Source organism: Brassica oleracea, chromosome C1 (assembly GCF_000695525.1).
Source record: "Brassica oleracea var. oleracea cultivar TO1000 chromosome C1, BOL, whole genome shotgun sequence".
Classification (NCBI taxonomy): Eukaryota; Viridiplantae; Streptophyta; class Magnoliopsida; order Brassicales; family Brassicaceae; genus Brassica; species Brassica oleracea.
The window spans coordinates 38,100,428-38,125,514 of record NC_027748.1 but is presented as its reverse complement, the minus strand read 5'-3'; the positions used below and the strand labels follow the sequence as shown (position 1 = coordinate 38,125,514).

Genomic DNA, 25,087 nt, shown 5'->3' with positions numbered 1-25,087 from the left:
GAAAGTTAATGTTTGATTCAAAAGGATCGGAGTTAAAAGATGGTTTTCTTGATTTTAACGGACCAATCCCCTACAAACATCTGGGGAGGCAGGAGTGACCCTTTTTCTAATACTTGTCAATAAAAGAGGGCAAGGCCCATAAACGATAACGGACTTTATATAAACAGCGATAATTAAGGCCCAAAGAAGATGTCTTCGTTCTTAAAGTTTACTACGAAACCGAAACTCAAGCGGACATGGTTGAAATTTCTGCGTTGCCTATATTTTCGGTTGGTAAATTAAAGAAAAAAAAACCTCTAAAAGTTGAACCGTAGTTGTTAAAAGCGTAGTAAGGGCAGTTTGGTAATTTATGGGAGTCCACTGGTTCTCCGTAACTGTCTCAGGGGCTTCCCTCTCTTTCTTCCTCATTTCTCCTATTAGTCTTTACTCTTATATTCCATTGTTCCCATTTCCCTCTCTTAACATCTCGAGACCTTCTCTTTAACTTTAGATTGATCTCGATCTTGATCTTGTTCGACCCGGTACGTACCCCGAGCTCTTTTTGTTGATTTCTGTGATCTGCAAACCTTGTTTATCTTTTTTTCGCCATTGGATCTGCTGCATTTGATAGCTACATTTTGCCATACTTTTGGATCTGGATCTGCCTTCTTCCGATCTGGATTCCTGTACATCTTCGTACTAATCGCATAGATTTAGCTTCCCGTTTACTAAAATCTCATGAGTGTGTTTTCAAAATGATAGATCTGAATCAGTTGTTCTTTTTTAATGGATTTAACACGTGTCATCGTGTTTCCGTCTTTAGTCCATATGTTTGATTAAATTACATTTGACCCCATGAAGTTTTTCTACTTGCAAAGTTATTCACCTTTGCTTTATGCATTTTTCATGGTTGTTTATTTCTGTTGTTGCTGCAGATATTATAGCTCTCACATCACCATGGCTACATATAAGCCCAAGAACATCCTCATAACCGGAGCCGCCGGTTTCATCGCCTCCCACGTCGCCAACAGACTAGTCCGCACCTACCCTCACTACAAAATCGTGGTCCTCGACAAGCTCGACTACTGCTCCAACCTCAAAAACCTTAACCCTTCCAAATCCTCCCCCAACTTCAAGTTCGTCAAGGGCGACATCGCCAGCGACGACCTCGTCAGCTACCTTCTCATCACCGAGAACATCGACACCATCATGCACTTCGCCGCTCAGACCCACGTCGACAACTCCTTCGGCAACAGCTTCGAGTTCACCAAGAACAACATCTACGGCACGCACGTCCTTTTAGAAGCTTGCAAAGTCACTGGACAGATCAGGAGGTTTATCCACGTGAGTACAGATGAGGTCTACGGAGAGACTGATGAGGATGCTTCCGTTGGGAACCATGAAGCTTCTCAGCTGCTTCCGACTAATCCTTACTCCGCTACTAAAGCTGGTGCTGAGATGCTTGTGATGGCGTATGGGAGATCGTATGGTTTACCGGTTATAACCACGCGTGGGAATAATGTTTATGGTCCGAACCAGTTTCCTGAGAAGTTGATTCCTAAGTTCATGTTGTTGGCTATGAATGGGAAGCCGCTTCCGATCCACGGGGATGGATCTAATGTAAGGAGTTACTTATACTGTGAAGACGTTGCTGAGGCTTTTGAGGTTGTTCTGCACAAAGGGGAAGTTAACCATGTTTATAATATTGGGACGACGAGAGAGAGGAGAGTGATTGATGTGGCGAATGACATCTCCAAGCTCTTTGGAACTGACCCTGACTCCACAATCCAGTTTGTGGAGAACCGGCCGTTTAATGACCAGAGGTACTTCCTCGACGACCAGAAGCTGAAGAAACTGGGATGGTCGGAACGAACCACTTGGGAAGAAGGGCTGAGGAAGACGATGGAGTGGTACACTGAGAACCCTGATTGGTGGGGAGATGTTACTGGAGCTCTGTTGCCTCATCCAAGGATGCTGATGATGCCAGGTGATAGACTCTGTGATAACTGTGACGACGACCACAAGGATGTTGCAGATGGTAATCAGACGTTCACTGTGGTTACTCCTTCTGGAGACAACAAAGCATCCTTTAAGTTCCTTATATACGGCAAGACCGGGTGGCTCGGTGGTCTTCTAGGGAAGCTGTGTGAGAAGCAAGGGATCCCATACGAGTATGGGAAAGGGAGACTAGAGGACAGAGCTTCTGTAATGGCGGATATTCGCTGCGTCAAACCTACTCATGTCTTCAATGCGGCCGGTGTAACGGGGAGACCTAATGTGGACTGGTGTGAGTCTCACAAAACCGAGACTATCCGAGCCAATGTCGCTGGTACTTTGACTCTAGCAGATGTGTGCAGAGAGAATGGTTTATTGATGATGAACTTCGCCACCGGTTGTATATTTGAGTACAACGCTGCGCATCCAGAAGGCTCAGGGATTGGCTTCGAGGAAGAGGACAAACCCAACTTCACCGGCTCCTTCTACTCAAAGACAAAGGCGATGGTGGAAGAGCTTCTAAGAGAATACGACAACGTATGCACGTTGAGAGTGCGGATGCCAATCTCATCAGACTTGAACAACCCAAGGAACTTCATCACGAAGATTTCGCGGTACAACAAAGTGGTGAACATCCCGAACAGCATGACCATACTAGACGAGCTCTTGCCTATCTCGATAGAGATGGCGAAGAGGAACCTGAGGGGGGTTTGGAACTTCACCAATCCGGGAGTAGTGAGCCACAACGAGATACTAGAGATGTACAAGAGCTACATCGAGCCGAGTTTCAAATGGTCCAACTTCACTTTGGAGGAACAGGCTAAGGTCATTGTGGCACCGCGGAGCAACAACGAGATGGATGGTGCCAGGCTTAGTAAGGAGTTTCCTGAGATGCTTTCCATCAAAGTGTCGTTGATCAAATACGTCTTTGAACCAAACAAGAGAACGTAAAACTCTCCTTAACCATACATACACTTTCCTCTTTTTTTTTTCAATTCATTGTTATATTATATAATGCAGGTAGCTTCACTATAATGATTCATTTACTCTCATTTTTGGCACTGTACTACGAAACATATCTTTTAAAAAAAAAAAATCATATCTTTGTTACATTAACATTACAGAAATTGATTTATTTCAGTTTCTTTTGCTCTCTTATTGATTTCTACTCCTATCATAATCTGTGTTTTCATACAATGAAATATATAACAGAGAATAAGAAGAGACAATATTGACTGCTTTAACTTGTTTCCCTTTGCTTTTAAACTTGAGTATTATTTTTGTTACAAGAACAATGTAACAATTGTCTCTCATAAATTTAATCTTTCTAATGCATAAATAGAAATTGCAAACTATAGATTAAAACTCTGTACTTCAAATCTTCACCATACCTGCAACGATGAACACCAATTCATAAACACCTTCAATTTGAATAAAGATGTAAGAAAATGGGTGACTAAAAGGGTACAAGAGAGGAACAGAAGAAGCTCAGTACCTTGAACTTGTTGTTCTCTTTCACAGAGCTTGAGCATATTGTCTAGACAATGGTTGAACTTCTTGGCTCGTTATAAAATTCAAAAGGTAAAGTCAGTAGTATACTTGATGACCAATTGCTTCTAAGATATAAAGAAAGAGCCAGAGACTGTACCTTCTGCCTCTGTAGACAACCAATCATGTGCACAGAACAAAGCTTGCCTAATATCAGGGTTCAATGAACTCTTACTATCATCAATCACCGGTCTCCCAGAGTCAAACGCCGAATCAGCCCCAAGGATTGACATAGGCGTCCCAAGAATATCACGTGCCATCATAGAGAGAACAGGGTACCTCGGCGTATGAACCTTCCAGTAGTTCAAAATGTTGAACTCGCCGCTACGGGGAAAGATAGGCTCAGACAAGTACTTGTCCAAATCAGACGTTGTGTTCTGGTTCTGAGAAGTCTCGTGGAGAAACTTGTCGAATCCTTTCAGTCTGTCTCTAGCGTCCATACCACCTCTACCTAACCCTGAGCCACCAGAGAAGGAAGAGTCATCACCAATAGCTGAGCAGATCGAGTACGCATCGAGAAGCTCCTTGACACCGTTCGACACTTCCTTGATACGGTCCAGAGCCGTGCTGCCGTAGATCTTCGAGTAGTAATACTCCACCAGCTTCATCTTGAACCTTGGATCTAAAATAGCAACGATCGCTAACACTAGGCTGCATTTGTTCCAGTACTCGTCGAACTTCGCCTTCATCTTCCCGGCCAGAGAACTCAAGAAACTGTCGTGGCTCTTGCACCATTCGATCAGCTGGATGTGGATGTCGCACATCTCGGCAAAGTATACATTCGCTGTAGGACACTTGTTCCCCGAAAAATCAGCAGCGATCTCGAACACAAGCTTGAGATAACCAGCGACGGATCTCGTCCACTCCCACTCCTCGTCGGTCAGCGATGAATCAAACCCTTGGTCGTGATCACGCAAGTGGCAAAACGCGCCCTTGTACTCCAGAACGGTTTCAAGCATCTCATAAGTCGAGTTCCAACTAGCGAGAGAATCAAAAACTAACACCTTCTCGGAGTTGATTCCCGCGAGCTGAGCGATCTCGTTGAACCTCGCTTGCGTTGACTGCGAGCTCTTGACGTATCTCACGCTTCCACGAATCTTCTGGATAACGTCTCTCATAGCTTCCAAGCAGTCTTGCACAATAGCGTTCAGAAGATGCGCGGCGGATCTCATCTCGAATAACTGTCCGTTGATCAAGACCTGGCTGCTCTGAGACATGTGGTCTTTAATCCTCAGGACGATCTCATCGCTAACAGAGAAACTATCAAAGGTCACGGCGAAAAGCTTGCTCTCGAGGCTCCACTCCATCAAACACCTGATGATTACTTCCGAGAGCATGTCTTCAGTGTGAGAAGGATCCAAGGTGATGAAGTTGAGAACGGTCCTCTGCAGCCTCCACTCCTCGTCGATGTAATGAGAGGCTAGACACACGTAGCTAGCATTGTCTCTGGAAGACCACATCTCCACCGAGAGATTGATCTTACCGTATAAGTTACTCAGGGCGTGTTGAACTCTCTGCTTCTCTCTAATGTAAATCTCCATACACGTTTCCTCAATGGTGGTGTTAGCCACAGGTTCGAACAAGGGCTGGAGATTCCTAGCAAACACTTTGAAGCCAACATGATCAACCATAGATAATGGGTAACCGTGCAGTATAATCATACGTGCAAGATCAACCTGACTCCTTTCTTGACTAAACCTTCCTCCTCCTCCTCCTCCGCCGCTTCCTCTGCTCATAACAATCTCATCCCCTCTACGCTGCTCCTGATCAAACTTATTAGGCCTGATGTAACCGTCTTTAGGTTGACTCTCATCGAAACCGATGGTAGCAACTGTCACTGGATTCTCCTTCTTCCTCCTCTTGGGAGTCAGAAGCTGAGACATGTCGTGGTTGGTTCTTTTGAGACAGCGCATTAGATGGTTCCGGAGGTGAGTCGTCCCGCTGTTGCTGGAACCGCTGAGTTTCTTGTTGCACTGAATGCAAACAGCGTAGCAGACATCAGCCTTTCTCACCCTCTCAAAGTAGTTCCACACGACAGACGTCAGCCTCTTTGATTTTTGCAGGATGATCTCATTTGATTCATCCATCATACCAAACTGCACCTAAAAAATTAAAAAAAAAAAACAAAACTTTTTAGATTAAAAACAAACACTTTGAATCATCATCATCCGACAGAACCTAATCAGCATTACACAGTTATATTCAAAACCAAACACATCATCATAACAACAACAAAAGTTAGTGTAAAAAGAGATCAAATTTGTGACACAATGAGACAATTAGAGCTATAAATTCGGATCCTTTACACTGGAGAAAGAAACCCTTTTGAGATTTGCTAAGAAGACACAGTTTTTTTTTGTTTCATATGAAGAGAGTGAGAAAGGTTTGAAATTTTCGTTACCTTTGTTTATAAAAGAAAAAGGGCTTTCAGAGAATCTGTGCTACAATCGGAGGATCCGAGGAGTTGAGTTTTTAAGGGTTATTACGGGTGGGAAGAAGCTGGATCGAAGAAACATCAGATCCGATGGGTGATTCTTGCTGGGTTATAAAGACCCGATTTTTAGGGGTTCGGGTGGGTTTAACCGGAGATATATTAAGATAAACCGATCCGGTTGTTAATCCGAATCTGGCCCGGTTTACTATCATATTAATTATGATACTGGATAGAGAGATCTGATTTGGTGATCCAATCTCACATTAATTCCAGTAATATATTATTCTTTTTATATAACACATTAACCTAAAATCATAACGTCAAGAAAATATCGTAAGTTACGAATATCATTAGAAGATTTTGACTCTTTTTCTTGTCTTATTGAGAATCTTATTGTTACTTGTTCATCTTCAACGGTTTATAATATCGTCGAAATAAAGTCGTAAGCAGTGTATTTATTTCCTTACGATAACAATATCAAAAATGTCTTGTTTCCTTACGATAACAATATCAAAAATGTCTTGGACCTTATAACAATAGGTTGTAATTGGTTAACTCGTTCTAAGAATGTAGTGGAATAAATGAAATTGAAATCAATAGAATAAAGTAGAATGGAATAGTGATAATTTGAGGAATTAAACATATATATATGTTTTTTTAGTTATATTGAAATTATTTCATATCATCCATTCTTTTTTATCATGAATGATTTAAAAAATGATTCACATTTTTTCTAAGATTCTAAAAATCAGCCTAGACGGAGCCTAGGCGGTAATTCGGTACTATTCGAAACGATTTTCTTAAAATCCAATTTATATGATTTATACGATTCAAATTAGTTTTAATTATTCTAAATCGGTTTAAAACGGTTTAAATTGATTTAAATCTATCTAAATATGTTAAATTAAGAAATAATATTATTACAAATCTACAAATTTGTCTAATTTCTTATGTTTTGTATATATAATTTTGATAATGCATCACAATAATTTTATAATTAAATTTATAACTTAAAATAAGTCATATAAATGTACAGAATATATAAAACAAATCAATAATTTGATAACGCCTAGGTCTCGCCTAGGCCTCGTATAATCCGCCTAGTCGCTAATCCTCTATAAAGGTCTAGTCAATAATTCTATTTATTATGTGAGAATGTGTGGAATCAAAAAAATTGTTTTTCAGTTGACTAGTAATTTTTTTAGTACTCATGAATAACTAATTCCAGATATTCTATTAATAAAAAAACATTCCATTTACCGCGTTAGTGTTTACTTATTCTTAAATCACAAATTAGTACTTCAAAAAAAAAAAGAAACCAAAAACACTTACAAAACCATTCATATTATATGGCTCCTAAAGCAGATTCAATTAAACTTTTGCTGCATGAAAACACTACTAGTTGACAGCATTAACCACTATATCATTTTTCATTGATCTCCTCTAAATATTTCGAAGAACTTGGTGCTTGAAACACTGGTTTTATGAGCTTTAGCTTAAAACATAGAACCAGCTCTGCATATATACACACAAAAATACATTCTGCTTATATATAAAGCAATGAAAAATCTCTCTCTCGCTCAAACAATCTTTACAATTCAGGCCCCATGCATCCAGGAGGCGGGGCGCGGAGCTGATGCATGCATCCAGGAGGCGGGGCGCGGAGCTGATGCATGCATCCAAAGATCATGAACTATGTGAGCTGGTCTGTAGAGGCAGCATTGCTTTGATCCTAGGCTGTGGATGCATTATATCAGTGCGGGCCTCTCTTGGCTTTGATCCTCCTCCGCATTTGAATTCCATTATTTGGGACCGCGTTTGACCATATAAATTTTAAAATAAAAGAAAATGCAATTTTAATGAAAATATCCCAGTCAGATATGTATAACAGAGTCTGTATATCAACTAGTAAGACGTCCAACGTTTCTGATGTCATACTTGTTCATCAATGTGTAATTTATCAAGCATGCATACTAACTTATGTATACAAAGGAGAGACGTTCTGGCTCACTTTCAGAATTCGTATCATTTACATTTAGAATAGGATCATGTGAATACTCATGTGTCTCTAATGTGATCGAATATTCATGTTACTAGAACGATCTATGCATTGAGATCTACAATTCGGGGTTTAGACATAATTATATGATTTTTGTTATAAATCATGGAGTGGATTGCCATTAACCAAGACAAGAGGAGAAAGCCTGTCGGCCACATCAAGCCCAGCCGCGATCGCAAGGAGGAGAGAGAGTCGGCCAATGACCTAGCCGACTTAGAACTTAGGATGTTTTCCTTTTCTATGTTTTAGTAGTTTTCTTATTTCCCGTTGGATCAGGATTTGCACTCTTTCCTTTTATCTCTATCTTGTAATCCTTATATAAGGAACTTCTATGATTCATTAATAAACACATAAATATTAAGTCTCTAAACTCTCTAATTACAACATGTTATCAGCACGATAGACTCCCAAAATCCTGAGAAAGAAAAACCCCAAACCCCTAACTTAAAATCCATCACACATAAACCCTAAAACCGGCGCAACTTAAAATCGATCGATCTCTCAAACCCTGAGGAACCAGACGACGATCCACATATCATCTTGAAGCTCTTGACGAGACGAATCCATCAGCGCAAACGGTTCGTTGAATCTCTTGACGAGACGAATCCATCAGCGCAAACGGTTCGTCGATCCAATCTCAGACGCGCCCTCACTCGCAGAAACAGTACGCGGCGCCGTCTTGGTTTTTGGAACCCTAATCCGAACCAACAAGATTTTCTAGCCAAATTCAAATCCTGTGAAAGATAAGTTTATCATACCTTAGTTGTTTGATGATATCTTGTTCAGATTATGGTGTTCATGTAATCTAATACTCCTTGTTTTTATTTCATGAGCTGAGAGGAGTTGGTGCAAAGATCTTAACACAAAGCTATTCGCGATCCATAACATGACCATGAACCGACGATCTCAAGCTTGACCAGCCCACGGTTCTTCTCATATTGGTGGTCCATTCAACCCTACTTAAGGTTGAGGTAATTTGAAATCCTATAGAGAACCCATATCGAATTTGGATTGCTTGAAACTAATTGGAACCATAAAATCCTAATCGAAAACCTAGGATAATAGATCAATCCCTAATGAGTAAATCGAAGCTCATTATCTTAAGTTCGATATCCCCATTGAGATTGATTAAATCAATTAAAATCGAAACCTTAATAGGTTTTGAATCTCAAAATCCTAATGATCTAATGATCAAATAGAAAACCCTAGCCGCATATATGTATATTACATGTTATGCAAGAAAGCTATCAAAACCCTAAAAATTGATATAACATAAAACTGATCAATCTCATAACTAGAAATTGAATCAATTCCAACTAGAACATGTTTGATTGTTTTATTGACTGTTTTTGATCTGAATTATAAGAAACCCTAAATCTGGAATCGAAAACCCTAGAAACCTTAAAAGCTTAAATCGGTTTTGACTTCATCTGATCTATTGATCATTGAGGTTTCTAAATTGTTTTATATTGATTGATGATCTGAGATTTTAGGATTGATAGATTGATTGATAGATAGATCTGATTAAAATCCTAAGGCCTTGAAACCCTTATTCTCGTTTTATATTCCTAAAGGCCTTTAAACCTTAAATCTCACATTGCTTAAAAGATTGATTTAAAGTTTAGGAATATTTACATATTGAATGAGAGTTAGGTTGCTAGATTGCTTGATTCTAAAATCTAATGTTACCAACCTTGAATTTGGTAAAACCTAATAGATATGCAACTAAATTGAATGCATCTAGATTGATAATCTCGTTTTGTATTACTATATGGCCGTGTGGCCTAATGCATTGTTCATACTCGCGGCCTTGTGCCCTTGATTGAGATTGAAAGCTGTGTGGCTTAGTGCATATCTAAGTGGCCGTGTGGCCTAGTATCCGGATGGTTATATAAACCGGATTGCATCATGAACCAATCTTTAGGATTGTTGTATCACACCAAGATGGCCGTGAGGCCTAAGCATCACAATACTTGACCGTGTGGTCCAAGTATCATAGAGAGACTTGTGAAATCATATGCACTGATTATTTTTGAATTGGTTGCATTCTAAATCAATGAATTGATTGATAATATGATTTCAGATGCTGAGATTTGATCCCATGAATTATGCCATTCTAAATCTCTCTGGAGATAATTATCTAGAATGGGTAATGAACGCTTCAGTTACCATGAAATCAAGAGAACTCGAAAGGAGTATCATTCAGGGTGATTATGAACCTAGAAGTGAAAAGTTAAGAGCCATTACAATAATGAGCTATCATCTCACTGAGGAACATAAGAAATCAGACACGATTGGATGAGTCTCAGATACCAACACTTCAGGTCTGTGGCTGAGTACGATTTTATTTTGACCAGAATCATGTACCAACTGAAACTGTGTGGTGAAGTGGTAACAGATGAGGATATATTGTTCAAGACATATTCCACATTCCATCCAGGAGATCTGTTGTCAAAACATATCTATATAGAAAGAGATTTCACCACCTAAAATGACCTGATCTCTTGCCTAACGGTGATTGAGAATGATAAGGTACTAAAGAGGAGCAGTGAGATGAGATATCCTGATACAAATAAAACTGACATGGATCAGGATGAATCCAAGGGAGCCGTGTCCAATATAACTCAAGGAGTGCCCGGCATGTCTATTGACTAAGAGGGATCTCGACATTTATATTTTAAGTCTATGATTTTGTGATTTGCTTTGATGTTTCACGATTTTATATATATAATGGAATTGGTTTTGATTTCATTATATCTTGCATAATCTTACTTGAACATGTGAATGATTCTATTGATAAAGAATTGCCTAAAAGGCATAATACCAAGTAAGAAATTATAAAAGGGGTATAGTAAGCCTAGTAAAGAAACTATGGCTAAGGCATTGCCTAAAGGGCATTATACACACCCAATGATATGTGACCCATTGAATTATAAATGGTTTCCAAATAGAAACAATGGGAAGAAGGAAACAAGTTCCTTCGGTTTTAAAGAAAAATAAACGCCTAGGACCTTATAAGTGGTCGGAACTATACCTATGATCTCTACTGATTTAAAACTATGCTATAAGATCAGTATGATAAGAGGCAAGAGAAGTGGTGACTATACTGATATATCCCACGAAAATCGTACACTCTATGGCATGATAGGATTAGCCATCCTAGTCTAAAACTTGATGCAAAGATTAATATTGAAAAGGCACAAAGAGTTATCCCATAAAGATCTCACGTTGTGTAACATGGACACAAGGGAAACTCATTAGGCTTAATTGTCCCAAGCATCACGAAAATTATAGTATGGTCATGAGGGGGAGAGAGGATAAACCCATGATCAATACTACAAGTTCGTGTACTACTATAACGGCCAAACAATAAAGGCCATTACCCGGCCAAAGAGGCCATTACTCGGCCGAAGAGACCATGAGAGACAACATCCTTCAGCCGCAAAGGCAAATAACCGGCCTCGTGTACTACTATGGTCTAAAACCATGTTTAGGACGGCCAAACCATAAAGGCCATTACTTGGCCATGTTATAAATGGCTCGGCCATAACCGGCCGGAAAGGCCATTACCATAAAGGATCGGCCATGTAAGCCATTATTTATAAGACTAAGATTCCAAAGTCTATAAGCTTGGAGACATTATGTTTTACATGTATAGAATGATAATATAATCATATGCATCAGGCCATATAAGTGAGCATAGATATATTCCCATCTCAGATTGAATACGGGTCATAAAACCAGACATACACCATCTTAAGAGATTTTGAATAAACCACCACATACATATGTGTGCCGTCTAAGATGGAACCTCGGAAGAGGATTAGGAATATATAAGAAAAGGACTTTCTCCACGAAATCAAAAGGACCGTGATCCAAAACATGGGTGATAAAAATAGTGGCCATGTACGGATTGCATGAAACAAATGAATCCGAATATTCGATATTAAAGGAGAAAGATTATAAGCTGGATAAAAGAAAGATTAAAGAGTAAAAGAATGATAAGAATGGTTTTAACCATCATTGTCTTGGCAAGATCCTCGGACTATACATTATGATTTAAGACGTCCAAAGAAAGACTATACAAAGTTAGATAATCGAAAAGCCAGACACTGACCCGAAAAGAATGACTAGAGTCATAACCAGCTTAGCACCAAATAAATGTCTTAGAAGAGACATAGTCAAGTTTCTATAGAGTCTATACAAGATAGACCAAGTGTTCCATAAGATAAAGGAATCTCAGATAGAAAAATGGTGCATAGAATACAGATCCGAGATTATAAGAGAAACCATACCAGACATTTTGAGAAAAGGCTGCGCAACTACACATCTAAGGTACCAAACCATGTAGTCTTGGGACGCCAAGCTACTAGGTAATAAAGGTCCTGGATAATAAGATATCAAATATATAGATCATGTCTGGAACATAATGGAACCACATGAAAGTGTCGACACACACACACATAAAGAGTATTTGTATAAAGATACATAAGAGAATATCACTTGAACATAAAGATATAAGCGAGGATCATGAACCCACGAATGAGTACTCATACAATCATAAAGAATAAAGATTAGATTGAAAGATAAACGTGGAGGTTCAAAGTATCTAAAAGAGAGATGGGCGTATTGGCCATATACATATACAGAAACGTCATCTGATAAAACCAGTGAAATAAATGGATCTTGTGAGAAGTAAAGAAACCGTGAGAGATGTACATGATGTAAAGGTGTTCATGTTTTCCTACAAACAGCATTAGATTATAGCTTGTTACACAAGGTACTCACAGAGATCAAAGGAACAGATTATAAGGAGATAAACTCCTATGTGGTGGTTGCTGCTACAGATTTCGAAATTGACAATGGTCTGGTCATAAGAAAGAAATTAGATACAATGATGTAGTAGCATATGGATCACTGGATAATATTGAAAGAAGAGCTTTGTTCCTAAGCTGATTCATGGACTGAAACAAAAGCAGCTGCATATAGTATGTAAAAGAAAGTGATCACGCATGATCTTGGAGTTGTATAAAAGACAATCCAATAACAGTCCATAAACATTTGAAATCCCTTGTGTTTTATACTAAACCTAAAAGGAGGTTAGTAGAACTATGTGGGTGTGCGGCTAAAAGCATCCGGCTCTTCAGCTAGACACGACCGGCCCTTCAGCTAAAGGCGTCCGGTTATTCAGCTAAAAGCGTCCGGCCCTTATCCTTTGATCACGGGCTAGTAGAAAAGATCAACCATCAGGTTGCAATTCGACACCAGATTCCTTAAGTAAGGATCCGGCATAGCAGACCGGTCTGCTGCTGTATAAACTCCACAAAGTTTTGTCGTAAGGATAAGAGGAGATGTTTAATCTATCCTTCCCTGTCGGATATAAAGTATTATAGTCCATAAGCTCATGAAAGCCGAGATTCATGACCTAATAATATATACTTAGCGTGTGATATGATCCACAGCAACTAAAGTCATGAGACGCCATCATTAAGAAAGGAATGCAAAGAATAATGAATACGGCATTACCTACGGCAAAGAAATCGATGTCCACATCCATGAGAGTGTTCGGCCGCAGAGCCATAATAAGAGATTATAAACTCACAGCAATGATCATTGATCTTGAACACTCATGAGACAAGTAGTAGACACGTATGGACGAGGTCTATGACCCGAACATAGATCGACCCGAACATAAATCGACCAGATTGATACATGGTCGATGGTAATTATAATGGCCAAAGTAAAGAGCAGTTGATAGTAGACAATCACGCCTAGACCATGGACACATGCAAACACGATTTGCAAAGACCCAATAGTGATCTCCGAGGACAATATGGTTCATATTGTTTAGCACACATGCTTTACCGAGACACTGAATGTCAAAATACATGAGAGACGACCTCAGAGGTCGAAGTGGTCTAGTTACGGCTTAATAATGAAACTGGCCGATTACTCCCTTCCTACATATACAGGAAATATCACGCATCAGATGCGTAGAATGTAGAACCTACAGTGAGGTTCATATCAGGGGGAGTAGTGCGTGTTGTACTCTTTCTCCTTCATCATGGTTTTGTCCCACTGAGTTTTCCTGATAAGGTTTTAATGAGGCAACATGAAGCGTACTACAGATCATGTATGGTTATGGCATCCAAGGGAGAGTGTTATAAATCATGGAGTGGATTGCCATTAACCAAGACAAGAGGAGAAAGCCCGTCGGCAACATCAAGCCCAGCCGCAGCCGCAAGGAGGAGAAAGAGTCGGCCAATGACCTAGCCGACTTAGAACTTAGGATGTTTTCTTTTTCTATGTTTTAGTAGTTTTTTTATTTCCTGTTAGATTAGGATTTGTACTCTTTCTTTTTATCTCTATCTTGTAATCCTTATATAAGGAACCTCTATGATTCATTAATAAACACAGAAATATTCAGTCTCTAAACTCTCTAATTACAACAATTTTGTAATAGACAACAAACAAACTTCTTTTTGAAGTTGTTTAGCCTAGCCCTAATTAACAACAAGTATTCACTCGCACACTGAAAAACTGAAGGAGAACAATATGTTACTCCCTATGTTTTTTAATAAGTGTTACTTTGACATTTTTCACACAGATTATAAAAGTGATTAAAATGCATTTAAATTGTTATTAATTACACCTCTTTGACCATTAGTACTTTAGATAAATAAAATTATTTATAAAATCAATACAATTTGCAATTAATTTTCAGCTGAAAGTAAGTATAATTTGCATTGAAATTCTAAAATGACATTTTTTGTGTAACAAGAAAGAAACGTTAGAATGACACTTATTATGAAATTGAAAGTAAAAAGTATAATATATTTTTTTATACAATTTGATATCTAATAGATATAGAGTATAATAATAAGTAGTCACATTCATTGTAATATATTAAATTTCTCCTAGAAAATAGTATTATTTCATAGATTTAATATAGATATTTGCATGTAGCTTTTTACATATATAAGAAGGCAATATCACACATTAACATTATATATATATATATATATATATATATATATATATGTTTTTGTTTTAACATCTACTTTAATTTTATACACACATGTGTTCATACATCCATATGACACTGAGGTAACGAAAATGATACATAATCCTGAAAAAGTAGATAATCATTAATAATATATATATCCCTTTTATTTAGTTTCTATATTTCATATTTTGAATTCACTTTTAAAAGTATTACCAGAATTTCTTGTTTCCTTTAAGACAATATTTTGTACTTTGTTAGTTCTTGTAAAAAATCATGTTTTTCTTTTTCTTTTCGATTAGGCGTATCATATAATACATTTCTCTTATTTTCATAAAAAGAAAAAAGTAGCTGGATATTTCACGTACAGTTTCATTTGCAAAATAGTTATTCATATACAACGTATATATATATATATATATATATGTGTGTGTGTGTGTATGTGTCTATCTTCTCAACATCTCCTAAACACAAAAAAAGATAATCAAAAAGAATTTCTCACTCGATTAATCATAACATTTTCTTGGTATCATATGGATCTGCGGTTTCTATGTTCTCTTTTGTTGGTTTTTGTCGTAGAAGCGACCACAACCAAGACCAAAGGTGCATACATCAAACTTCTTAACATTTGATTATTTTCAAAAACGATATTTTTATTAATCGCACTCTAAATCTTTTTTTATTTTTGTAAAATAAGCTTCAAAGAACACAACAGTTCCGGCACTAATAGTATTCGGAGATTCGATAATGGATACTGGAAATAATAATGACATTCCAACTCTTCTCAAGTCTAACTTTCCTCCTTATGGGAAAGAGTTTCCTGGTGGTATTCCTACCGGTAGATTTTCAGATGGAAAAGTTCCATCAGACATCATTGGTATAAAAAGTTTTATAATTCGTTTATGTTTTTGTCCCATTTTTAATGTACACATATTAAAAAATATTACAAAAATAATCAGCGAATAAATTGGGGATAGCAAAGACGATACCACCATACTTAGGCTCAAATCTAAAGCCAAATGATCTTCTTAAGGGTGTAACCTTTGCTTCTGGAGGTTCCGGTTATGATCCATTAACATCTAAACTATTGGTATAAAATATTTATACATGTTATTTTCTTTTAGTTGTTATTATAATCTTTTTTAACTTTCTTACAACTTTTCATATTTCAGTCTATAATACCAATGTCAGATCAACTCGAATATTTTGAGGAATATTTGTCAAAAATTAAGCAACACTTTGGAGAAGAAAAGGTTAAGTTTATATTGGAGGAAAGTGTGTTTCTAGTGGTCGCTAGCAGTAATGATCTCGGCGAGACTTATTGGGCTCGATCGCTTGAATACAGTCGTAACGCATATGCTGAATATTTGGCAGACTTGGCTTTAGAGTTTATCAAAGTGAGTTTTTATTTCGTTTATACTTACCCACAACATATAATTATAAAACTAATTGAAAATAATATCTCAATCCTTCAACATTTTAGAAATTATCTGGACTCGGAGCTAAAAAAATAGGAGTGTTTAGCGCAGTGCCAGTTGGATGCGTACCTGCACAAAGAACATTCTTTGGAGGTTTCAAAAGAGAATGTTATGAAACTTTGAACAAAATGGCAATTCATTTCAACTCAAAGTTATCATCTAGTATGGATGCTCAACAGAAAGAGTTGCCCAGTAAACTAGTATATATTGACATTTACGAAACTCTTCATGACATCATGACAAACTCTTCAAAATACGGTAATCATATGATACGAATAGCATTCTTTTTTATTTCATACATTAATGCTAATACTAGTGATATATTATGCATGGCTTTTGTAATTTTATAGGGTTTAAAGTAGCAGATAAAGGATGTTGCGGTACAGGAAGAATTGCTTTAGCTGTATTGTGCAACAAACTTACGCCTTACACGTGTTCGGATCCATCGACTCATGTGTTCTTTGACTCTTATCATCCGACTGAAAAAGCTTACCAAATTATCACTGATAAATTGATGAAAAAATACCAGAAGTACCTTAGCAACTGAATATGTTCAGTCCTGTGATGATATTAGTCTGAGGAATGTTCTTTTATATCTTTTCTACAGTAACGATGTATTTCAACCCAAAGTGTTTTTTTAATTTGATTTATGATAACAATGACTTCTTTTATCTCAGCCGACTATTTAACTATACGACGTATCTTTTGCGATATAATGTTAAACCATGTTTTGGGTAACGGACAAACATCATGAACTTACGAGACGTTGGAGCTATGTGTTGTTTTTGGATGCTTGCCGTAATAAAATATATGTATTCTGTTTTTAATTGGTTGATAACTTGATATGAAAGAAAAATAAAACTATACAAAGTCGCAGATGTTTTTGTGCTTTCCTCAACTTTATGAGAGTTGCTGGTGCGTTTTGTTAACCAGTTATCCGGTACGGTACGGAATGAATTGAGCGAGATTCCGGTTAGGAAAAACCAACTGCTTCATATAAGTCACGGCATTGACTTAGAGCATCTTTTATCCTACATACCCATCAAGAGGGTCTCTTAATTGTTTTTTAATACTCCATCTGTTTTATTATAAATGTCGTTTTAGGTTTCGACACACAGATTAAAGAAACAATTAATTTTGTATATTTCTTATAAAAACACACTATTACCTATACACCTAACCATATTTCAACCAATAGAAAAATAAATTTTGCATAAAATTAATAAATTTTGCGTTGAAAATCGAAAACGACACTTATTTTGTAACGAAAAAAATTCTCTAAAATGACACTTAATATGAAACGGAAGGAGTTTAAAGAATAAAGTTGATTAAGAGACTTAGTTAAGAAACTTGAACTTTTTATGTCTCCATTGCAAGTCTCTTATTTTAGGATTCTTAAAATAAAATAATATTAAACATTTTTTATTAAAATTAAAAAAAAAAATTACTAAATAAAACATAGTAAAAAATAACATTCTAAACATAGATTTTTTTAAAAAAAACATGAAAACAAAGATTATTAAAATAAACGAGAATTATTTGAAAAAAGTATCCGAGATCAGTTGTTATCTTCATCACGTCCTTGTTGGAACTCTGAAACATCAAATTGAGTATATCCATCTCATTCGTCTTGTACTATCATACTATGGAGCTTGACATCCGTGATAGAAGAAAACAAGACAACAAGGAGAGAACAAGACCACAAGAAAACATGACAAACGCAGAAACTATCATGTTTAAAGAAACTTGACCTACAAGTTAAACTTCGAGCATATCAAACTCTTTTCAGATCACAGGCTTTGTCCATCATTAACAAAAACAGAGTAGTCTTATGTTACTCTGTGGAAAGATGCAAGACAACAAAAGAAACAGAGCATAGTCCAATCCAAGTGTGAGTATCTACAAAGTATCGAAACTTCAAAAAATAATTATCTCAGTCTTTACTCTGAAACCGGTAGGCAATGCTGCAACCTATAGCCTCATAAGCTGACCCGATTCTGCAGCCCCATTGATCTCTCCATAGCTTCAGCTCAGTGTCATACCACATCAACCGAACCTAGAGTAATAAACGTAAAGCACATTGTCCATAACACACACGCCAGTTCTCCACCATTTATCTTTTGGCAAATCAAAAACCTCACAAGAGCCATCTCTAATGTCGTAGCAAACAGTGATGGCTGCAACAGACATTAACGCGCAAACCTTCCTGTCTAACGACACATTAGCAGTCAAAATAAACGAAAATTCTAGCTCAGGACTCGGCGCTGGCTCCCAAGTTTGCGTCTTTACGTTGAGTGATTCAGCTTGATGTATCTCATCGTTTACATAGCCTTCGACCACAGAAAATAACAACAAACAAGAACAAGAATGAGCAAAAATTGATGAGTCCAGTTTCATTCTCTACTCACTCATTTAGAATCCTGATTATATGAGTCCTTATGACACATCCTTTGACCGAATTTTTTGTTTATAAGCCACGCTCTGTTCAATTTCACAATGCATAAATCCATCAGGTCATTGTATATACTCCCCAAAAACTAGAGCCAAGAACATGATCAGAGAATGACTTCTAAACAATGAAAACAGTAAGTACTGGCACAGAGAACTAGAGAAGATATGATGGAACCTGCTAGCCCACTACAATACAGATTTTTAACCAAACCCCAAGGCTTAACCAAACGATTTAAACACCTTGCATCTGCTAAGCAACTCAATATTAATCTATTTTACACAGACACTCCTGTATGTGAGCTAATATCTTTTAGAATGCAAACACCAAAGGTCTTACCAGCACATAAGAAGAAAACTAACACTAAATTTACAAATCTTTAGACAGTGCAAGTCTCATTACCTTAGCTACATGCTCTAAGGTGAAAGCCTCTGGTACAATTGGTCCTCTCAGCCTGATCTGAACATAATCACTACTCCCTTTCAAAGCAAAACACTGTCCAGGCTCCCCAAAACTCGGAGACAACATCTTAACCGCATTGGTATGAGCCTTCCGACCGGTTGTCGCAAACCAGCTACTCCCTTTCCCAACGAGATACGGATCCGAATGTTGCATCACAAACCCACCACCAGACGCCAACGCATAGTCCACTCTCCCGAGCCCATCAGCAGCATGCTTCTCAATCTCCTTCTCCATCATATCACGAGCGGAGGCCCTTAACTCATCGATGCTAACCTCGCTGAACGCGGAACCATCGACGTTGCCTTTCTTTATCTCCTCGTAAACCCTCTCGAGACAAAAGGTTTCGCATTTACTTCTTCCACCGACTTCTCTAGCGACTCGGTCTTGGACTCTATCTTCTCCAGCTCGTGAAAGCCAGAAGCTTTCGCCTCGAGCTCTTGCCGCAACGCTTTGGATTCCTTCTCGATCTTCTTGTCGAACAACTCGACTTGAACCTGCATCGTTGCCTTCACGAGACCGTCTACTTCCACGATTCGGCTCTCCAATCCAGAAAACGAGGGAGACGTCGTTGGAGAAGGAGAAAATACTTTCCTCGCCGCTTGAATCAACCCAGCGATGATCAGAACCGCCACGAGCGCGCTGCTTCGCGAAGATCCTCGCCACTCTCTTCCATCTCGCTTTCTCGATGAAGGAGAGGTTCGTTCTCTGAATAGAGAGATACAGATGAACGCCAAACTTTCTCAATGCATGACAGGTGTCTTTTAAGAGACGTATCTTCCATACCAATTAAAGAAACGTTTGTTCTATTAACATTTAATTTTCCTTTTCTTTTAATACCAATTGCATTAAGAAACTCTATCATGATTCTTGGATAACGACGCTCATAGAGCACCATTAACCAGGGTTTTTAAGAAGGTTTTTAAAAATAATGAAGCATTTAATTAAATCAAAACTAAAGGAAATTGCAGTTATAGATCCTTAATATAGGATTTCTGTTACCGATTACGAAGGGGGTTTCTAAGCCACGCGTCAGCAAACTAAATAATGAGGCATTTTTTTTCTCTCTCCTCTTCTCTTTCTTGCCTCGTCTTCTCCGTCTTCTCCGCGGGCGACGATGGCTTTTCGTTCTCTCCTTCACACCTACAAGGTTCAAACGAAAGCTAAAACCCCATCTCACTTCGTTAAGCCTCCTCTCTACTCGATAAATCTCTCTCTGTCTCCTTCTCCGTAGATCTCTCATTCGATCGGATGATCTCTCTCCTCCGTTGAGTTTCAGAACTTCTCTGTGGAGATCGATGGCCACATCCACTCGAAAGTGAGTTTGATTGTATTTTTGAATTTGTTGGAGCTTGATTTAATAATGGTGTTCTTTCTTGCAGTAAACCACATGTAAATATGGGAACAATTGGGCATGTAGAACATGGGAAGACTACTTTAACTGCTGCAATCACAAAGGTGATTCTTTTTTTTACATTGATGAGAGTTTTTTAATTGGGAGAGCCTCTTTTGTTTTTTTTTTAAGTTGAGAAATGGATTCTACTTATTGTTTAGGTTCTTGCTGAAGAGAGAAAAGCTAAAGCTATTGCCTTTGATGAAATTGATAAAGCTCTCCAAGCCAATGTTTTTGCTCCAGTCTGATTCGGATGGTCAATCTATGTTAAGATTTGATCTCGGCATGATCTTAATCGCAACCGATGAGTTCTCAGCGGGAAATAAACTTGGACAAGGTGGATTTGGATCTGTCTACAAGGTATGAACTTTTCATTGTAAAATATGTTTTCAAAACATCTATATTTTTCGATGATGTCATACCGGTTTCAGGAGATTTTACCGAGCGGACAAGAGATAGCGGTAAAGAGATTAGCTGGAGGGTCAGGACAAGGAGACTTAGAGTTCAAGAATGAGGTTTTACTCTTAACGAGACTCCAATATAGGAATCTGGTTAAGCTTCTTGGCTTCTATAATGAAGGAGATGAAAAGATTCTTGTTTATGAGCATGTCCCTAATTCAAGTCTTGATCACTTTATTTCGGTAAGCCTTGGCACGACCAATTGTAATGTATTTTCATTACAAGACTTTTATCAGACTAAAGAAAAATAAATCCTTTTTTTCTTTGTGAATCTGTAGATGAACACAAACGTTGGCTACTTACTTGGGATTTGAGGTGTAGAATCATAGAAGGAGTTGCAAGAGGGCTTCTTTATCTCCATGAAGATTCTCTTCTGGATCAAAGCTTGAAGAGTTTAAGACACTTGCAAAGCTTGCTTTATCTGACTCTGTTACTACAACATCAAGGGCCTCAAACCTGATCCATCTGGTATTTCTCTGAACAAAGACTTAATATAAAATGTGGCCAAATGAAAATTTTCTGCATTAGAAATTGCTATCATTTTCCAATACATAATATAAAAAAAAGAAAGGTTTTTATGTAAGGAGACTTTTTGCCGGTCATATACTATTTTTTTGCGCATACTACTGAACTTGGAGAACAAGAAAGTTGCGTTTCCTTCTAAGACTTTTTCTTGTGCTCAAAGATGAGATTCACGAGAACGTATTTCATAGTATTATGATACATATGTATAAGTAATATTTCAATTATGCATAAAATAAGAACTATTGATTAAGAAACTCTTAATGGAACACAAAATCTATGGGTTTCTTAACTAAATTTCTTAACTAATTTCTATCAAAAACTGCAGTTTGGTCAGTCAATATGGAATGGCAACAGCGGACGCACATGCAGGCCTGCCCCTGAATATTTTTGAGGCTGAAGCAAACAAAGTTAAGTTCAAAAAAAAAAGCAAACAAAGTTACAAACATTACGAACTTATCAATACATATTATTTAAAAAAACAAGAAGAATAGAAAACAAAAAGTAATAAATATTCGAACCCTCCACCGACTGTAAACCAAACTCAAGCTCTCAACTGAGCTATTGAATAATTTGGGAGACAGTGGGCCCGACAAATAATTATTTATACAGGGCTGCAGCCACATCGTTCTCCGGCTTATCCTAGACCGGCACTGCACACAAGGATAATCGTTAGAGCTGGTACTCTTGCAAGTACTGGGGAAGTCAGTCTTCCTTTTTTGTCCAGCTTAATACTTTCGAATTCTGAATCTTCCTGATATACAATACAAAGAAGACAGACTTTTGTATAAAGTATATTTCATGTACACATGCCTGAAAAGACACTGGTTTGCCCCCTTGGAAATTTAGGCCATATTTATCGGGAGTTCTTAGAATAAAAATTTTACCGTAATATAAGAATCGCTTTTTAACTTTAATTAAAAAAATTAAAAACCGTCTCTTAAAACTTTTATTTAAAAGTCAATTTTTAGTTTTTTTAGTTAAAAATTAAGAGACGGTTTTTATATTACGCTGAGAATCTCATCTCAAAAATTCTCCAATAAACATGTCCTTAGAGGTATCTCAAAGAATACCTCATATTAAAAGAAATGAAAATTAATATATAAAGAGGATAGATGGAGTAAATATACCAGAAATGTTTCTTTATGAAGAGATGTTCTTCACTTTTTTCAAGAGACTATTCTACATGTGTGTCTTTTTCATTAGTAAATCACATATATTTAAAATTTAATAACAAAATAAAAATATATTAATTAAATATAGATAAGAGACTCTTGAGAGTTTTTCATTGCTAATATGATGCTCTTATATATAGTTTTAAGACTTTAAGCCATTAATCCCCACAAGTCGGTGGACCCGCACGTATATGGCTCACACTACGCTAAAAGACTACTCAGCAGCTGTTTCGACTTTCAACCAATCTGGCGAACGTTAATTTAAAAATGATAACAGTAATAAAAAAATTCTAAACCTTATACTGACTGTCATACAAAAGCATACAAATGTATTCATTTACTATATGTTTAATGGGTCAGAGACAGTTGGAGTTGGATCGTAGGGTTAATGAAGAGGAACGTTAAAAATATATTAAAATGAGCCAACTACGTACAAACATTAGTTTATTATTATTTTTACCTAAAGTAAATCTCTTTTTAGTTTGTTCAAATTTGACCCGAACAAACTACATTTTATCTAGAACTTGGGTTTTAATGTGATGACTAAACAAAAAAGTCATTGAACCATTTTAAATTCATAAACAATATTAAAAATGAATTAATTTGTGGAGCAGATGCTTAATGAGAAATTGTTAGGTTAGAAGCTAAAGTACTTCTTTAAAACCGTAAGGTCCCACTGAATATATGACTTAAAGTTTGAGAATTTGTTATTGTTCTATTTAATCACTATCTAATATGTCCTTAGAGCATCATTAACGCAGGGTTCTTAGCACAGGTTTCTTATCAGAATATAAGAACCCGACTCTTAACTTTTAACTGAAAAATAGAGTTTTAAGAGCCGACACTTAACTTTTTCAGTTAAAAGTTAAGAGTCGGGTTCTTATATTCTGTTAAGAACCTTGTACTAAGAACCCTGCGTTAATGATGTTCTTAGTCCAATAAGAGTGGCTATGACTTGTTTTGAGATTCTTTCTTCGATCAAAAGGCTACGTTTGATTCAATGAACTAATGTTGATGGATAGGATTTCTAGGAGCAAAAATATGATTTGCAGAGATGATAGGAAAACGTGCCATGTTGTTACTGGTACTATTATATCATTGCGATCTTTCAAAAACATTTTGAGTTAATTCTTTTTTTTTTTTGATCAATACATTTTGAGTTATTCATATTTTAAGAAATGACTACAAAAATAATAGCAATCAGTTAGCGTAAATTTCATGAGTTTCATCTATGTCCAGCTAGGAGAAAGTCTTTAACAAAAATATAAATAAAAGAAAGTTGACCAGCTAGCAATACGGGAACCTTGCTCTTTCAAATAAGTAATCCTAAACATATACGTAATACATGGAGAAACGGGACATATTCAAAAGAAAAGCATACCTAATACACGATTTATCAAAAAGAAAAACTTACGTAATCCACGTACTGTCAGTCTTACGTACATACATTTCATGGAAGCTATGAGATAACTTTTTATATATTATCATATATATATAATCATAGAACTACCAAGGAAAAGTCTAACAAATAAAACTTTTGAATCATGTAGTATGAGTTTAAAATTATAGGCTCAATTTTCGCTAAGAAAGATTTACTCTTTTAAAGAATTAATTCAATACTCTCTCCGTATACAAATATATGATATTTTAGTTTTTTTCTTTGTATACAAATGTAAGATGTTCTACTTTTAATTAATGCAATTTGCTGTAAAAATAAAAAATAAATCAAAATGAAAAAATGCAAGTGGTTAAATTTTAATGAGAATCAAACAAAACTTTAAACTAACTAAAAATAAAACCAAAAAGTAATAGACAAAAGAAAATATTTAATTTCTGTTAATATGTGAATAACCTTAAAACATCGTACATTTATATCCAGAGAGAGTATTAATTAATTTGTGCTTACTATGAAAATGTACGGGATTTTGGATCAAGAACTCTCAATCATTAGAAAAATCATATAATGATAGAACTCTAGTTCACATATTAGAGGAATAGCACTGATCACAGGATTCGCGACCTAGAGTCAAAAAACAATCGCAACAGCTATTTTATGGGAAATTAGACTGTATAACCCAAAAAAGCATAATTTACTAATTAGTCAATTGACTTAACTGACCGATACACCGCTTCT

The 25,087-nt window shown here is 36.8% G+C and overlaps 3 protein-coding genes and 1 pseudogene across 6 annotated transcripts; 2 read left to right on the top strand and 2 right to left on the bottom strand.

Moving 5' to 3' along the window:
• Positions 1 to 219: 219 nt before the first annotated feature.
• Positions 220 to 3,037, top strand: LOC106322794 (trifunctional UDP-glucose 4,6-dehydratase/UDP-4-keto-6-deoxy-D-glucose 3,5-epimerase/UDP-4-keto-L-rhamnose-reductase RHM3-like). Its single transcript, XM_013760964.1, has 2 exons — positions 220 to 521; positions 915 to 3,037. Exon 2 carries the CDS (start codon positions 937 to 939, stop codon positions 2,923 to 2,925), a length of 1,989 nt encoding a protein of 662 aa, XP_013616418.1. The 5' UTR covers positions 220 to 521; positions 915 to 936; the 3' UTR covers positions 2,926 to 3,037.
• Positions 3,038 to 3,210: 173 nt separating this feature from the next.
• LOC106336599 (zinc finger BED domain-containing protein RICESLEEPER 1-like) lies at positions 3,211 to 6,039 on the bottom strand. 4 transcript variants are annotated; one of them, XM_013775509.1, is made up of 4 exons: positions 5,924 to 6,039; positions 3,623 to 5,618; positions 3,470 to 3,530; positions 3,211 to 3,365 (listed from the first exon to the last, which is right to left on the bottom strand). In XM_013775509.1, the coding sequence occupies exons 2-3, from the start codon at positions 5,610 to 5,612 to the stop codon at positions 3,490 to 3,492; spliced, it is 2,031 nt and encodes a 676-aa protein (XP_013630963.1). In that variant the 5' UTR covers positions 5,613 to 5,618; positions 5,924 to 6,039; the 3' UTR covers positions 3,211 to 3,365; positions 3,470 to 3,489. The 4 variants fall into 4 exon arrangements, with proteins under 4 accessions (XP_013630963.1, XP_013631171.1, XP_013631035.1 ...); XM_013775717.1 differs by having other exon boundaries at positions 3,470 to 3,527; XM_013775581.1 differs by having other exon boundaries at positions 3,623 to 5,624; positions 5,924 to 6,026.
• A 9,687-nt stretch (positions 6,040 to 15,726) lies between these two features.
• LOC106301913 (GDSL esterase/lipase At3g14820) lies at positions 15,727 to 17,043 on the top strand. The gene is made up of 5 exons (XM_013738401.1): positions 15,727 to 15,895; positions 15,978 to 16,108; positions 16,191 to 16,415; positions 16,502 to 16,754; positions 16,847 to 17,043. The coding sequence occupies exons 1-5, from the start codon at positions 15,766 to 15,768 to the stop codon at positions 17,041 to 17,043; spliced, it is 936 nt and encodes a 311-aa protein (XP_013593855.1). The 5' UTR covers positions 15,727 to 15,765.
• Positions 17,044 to 18,832: 1,789 nt separating this feature from the next.
• On the bottom strand, positions 18,833 to 20,302 carry LOC106339349 (annotated as a pseudogene).
• Positions 20,303 to 25,087: the final 4,785 nt, after the last annotated feature.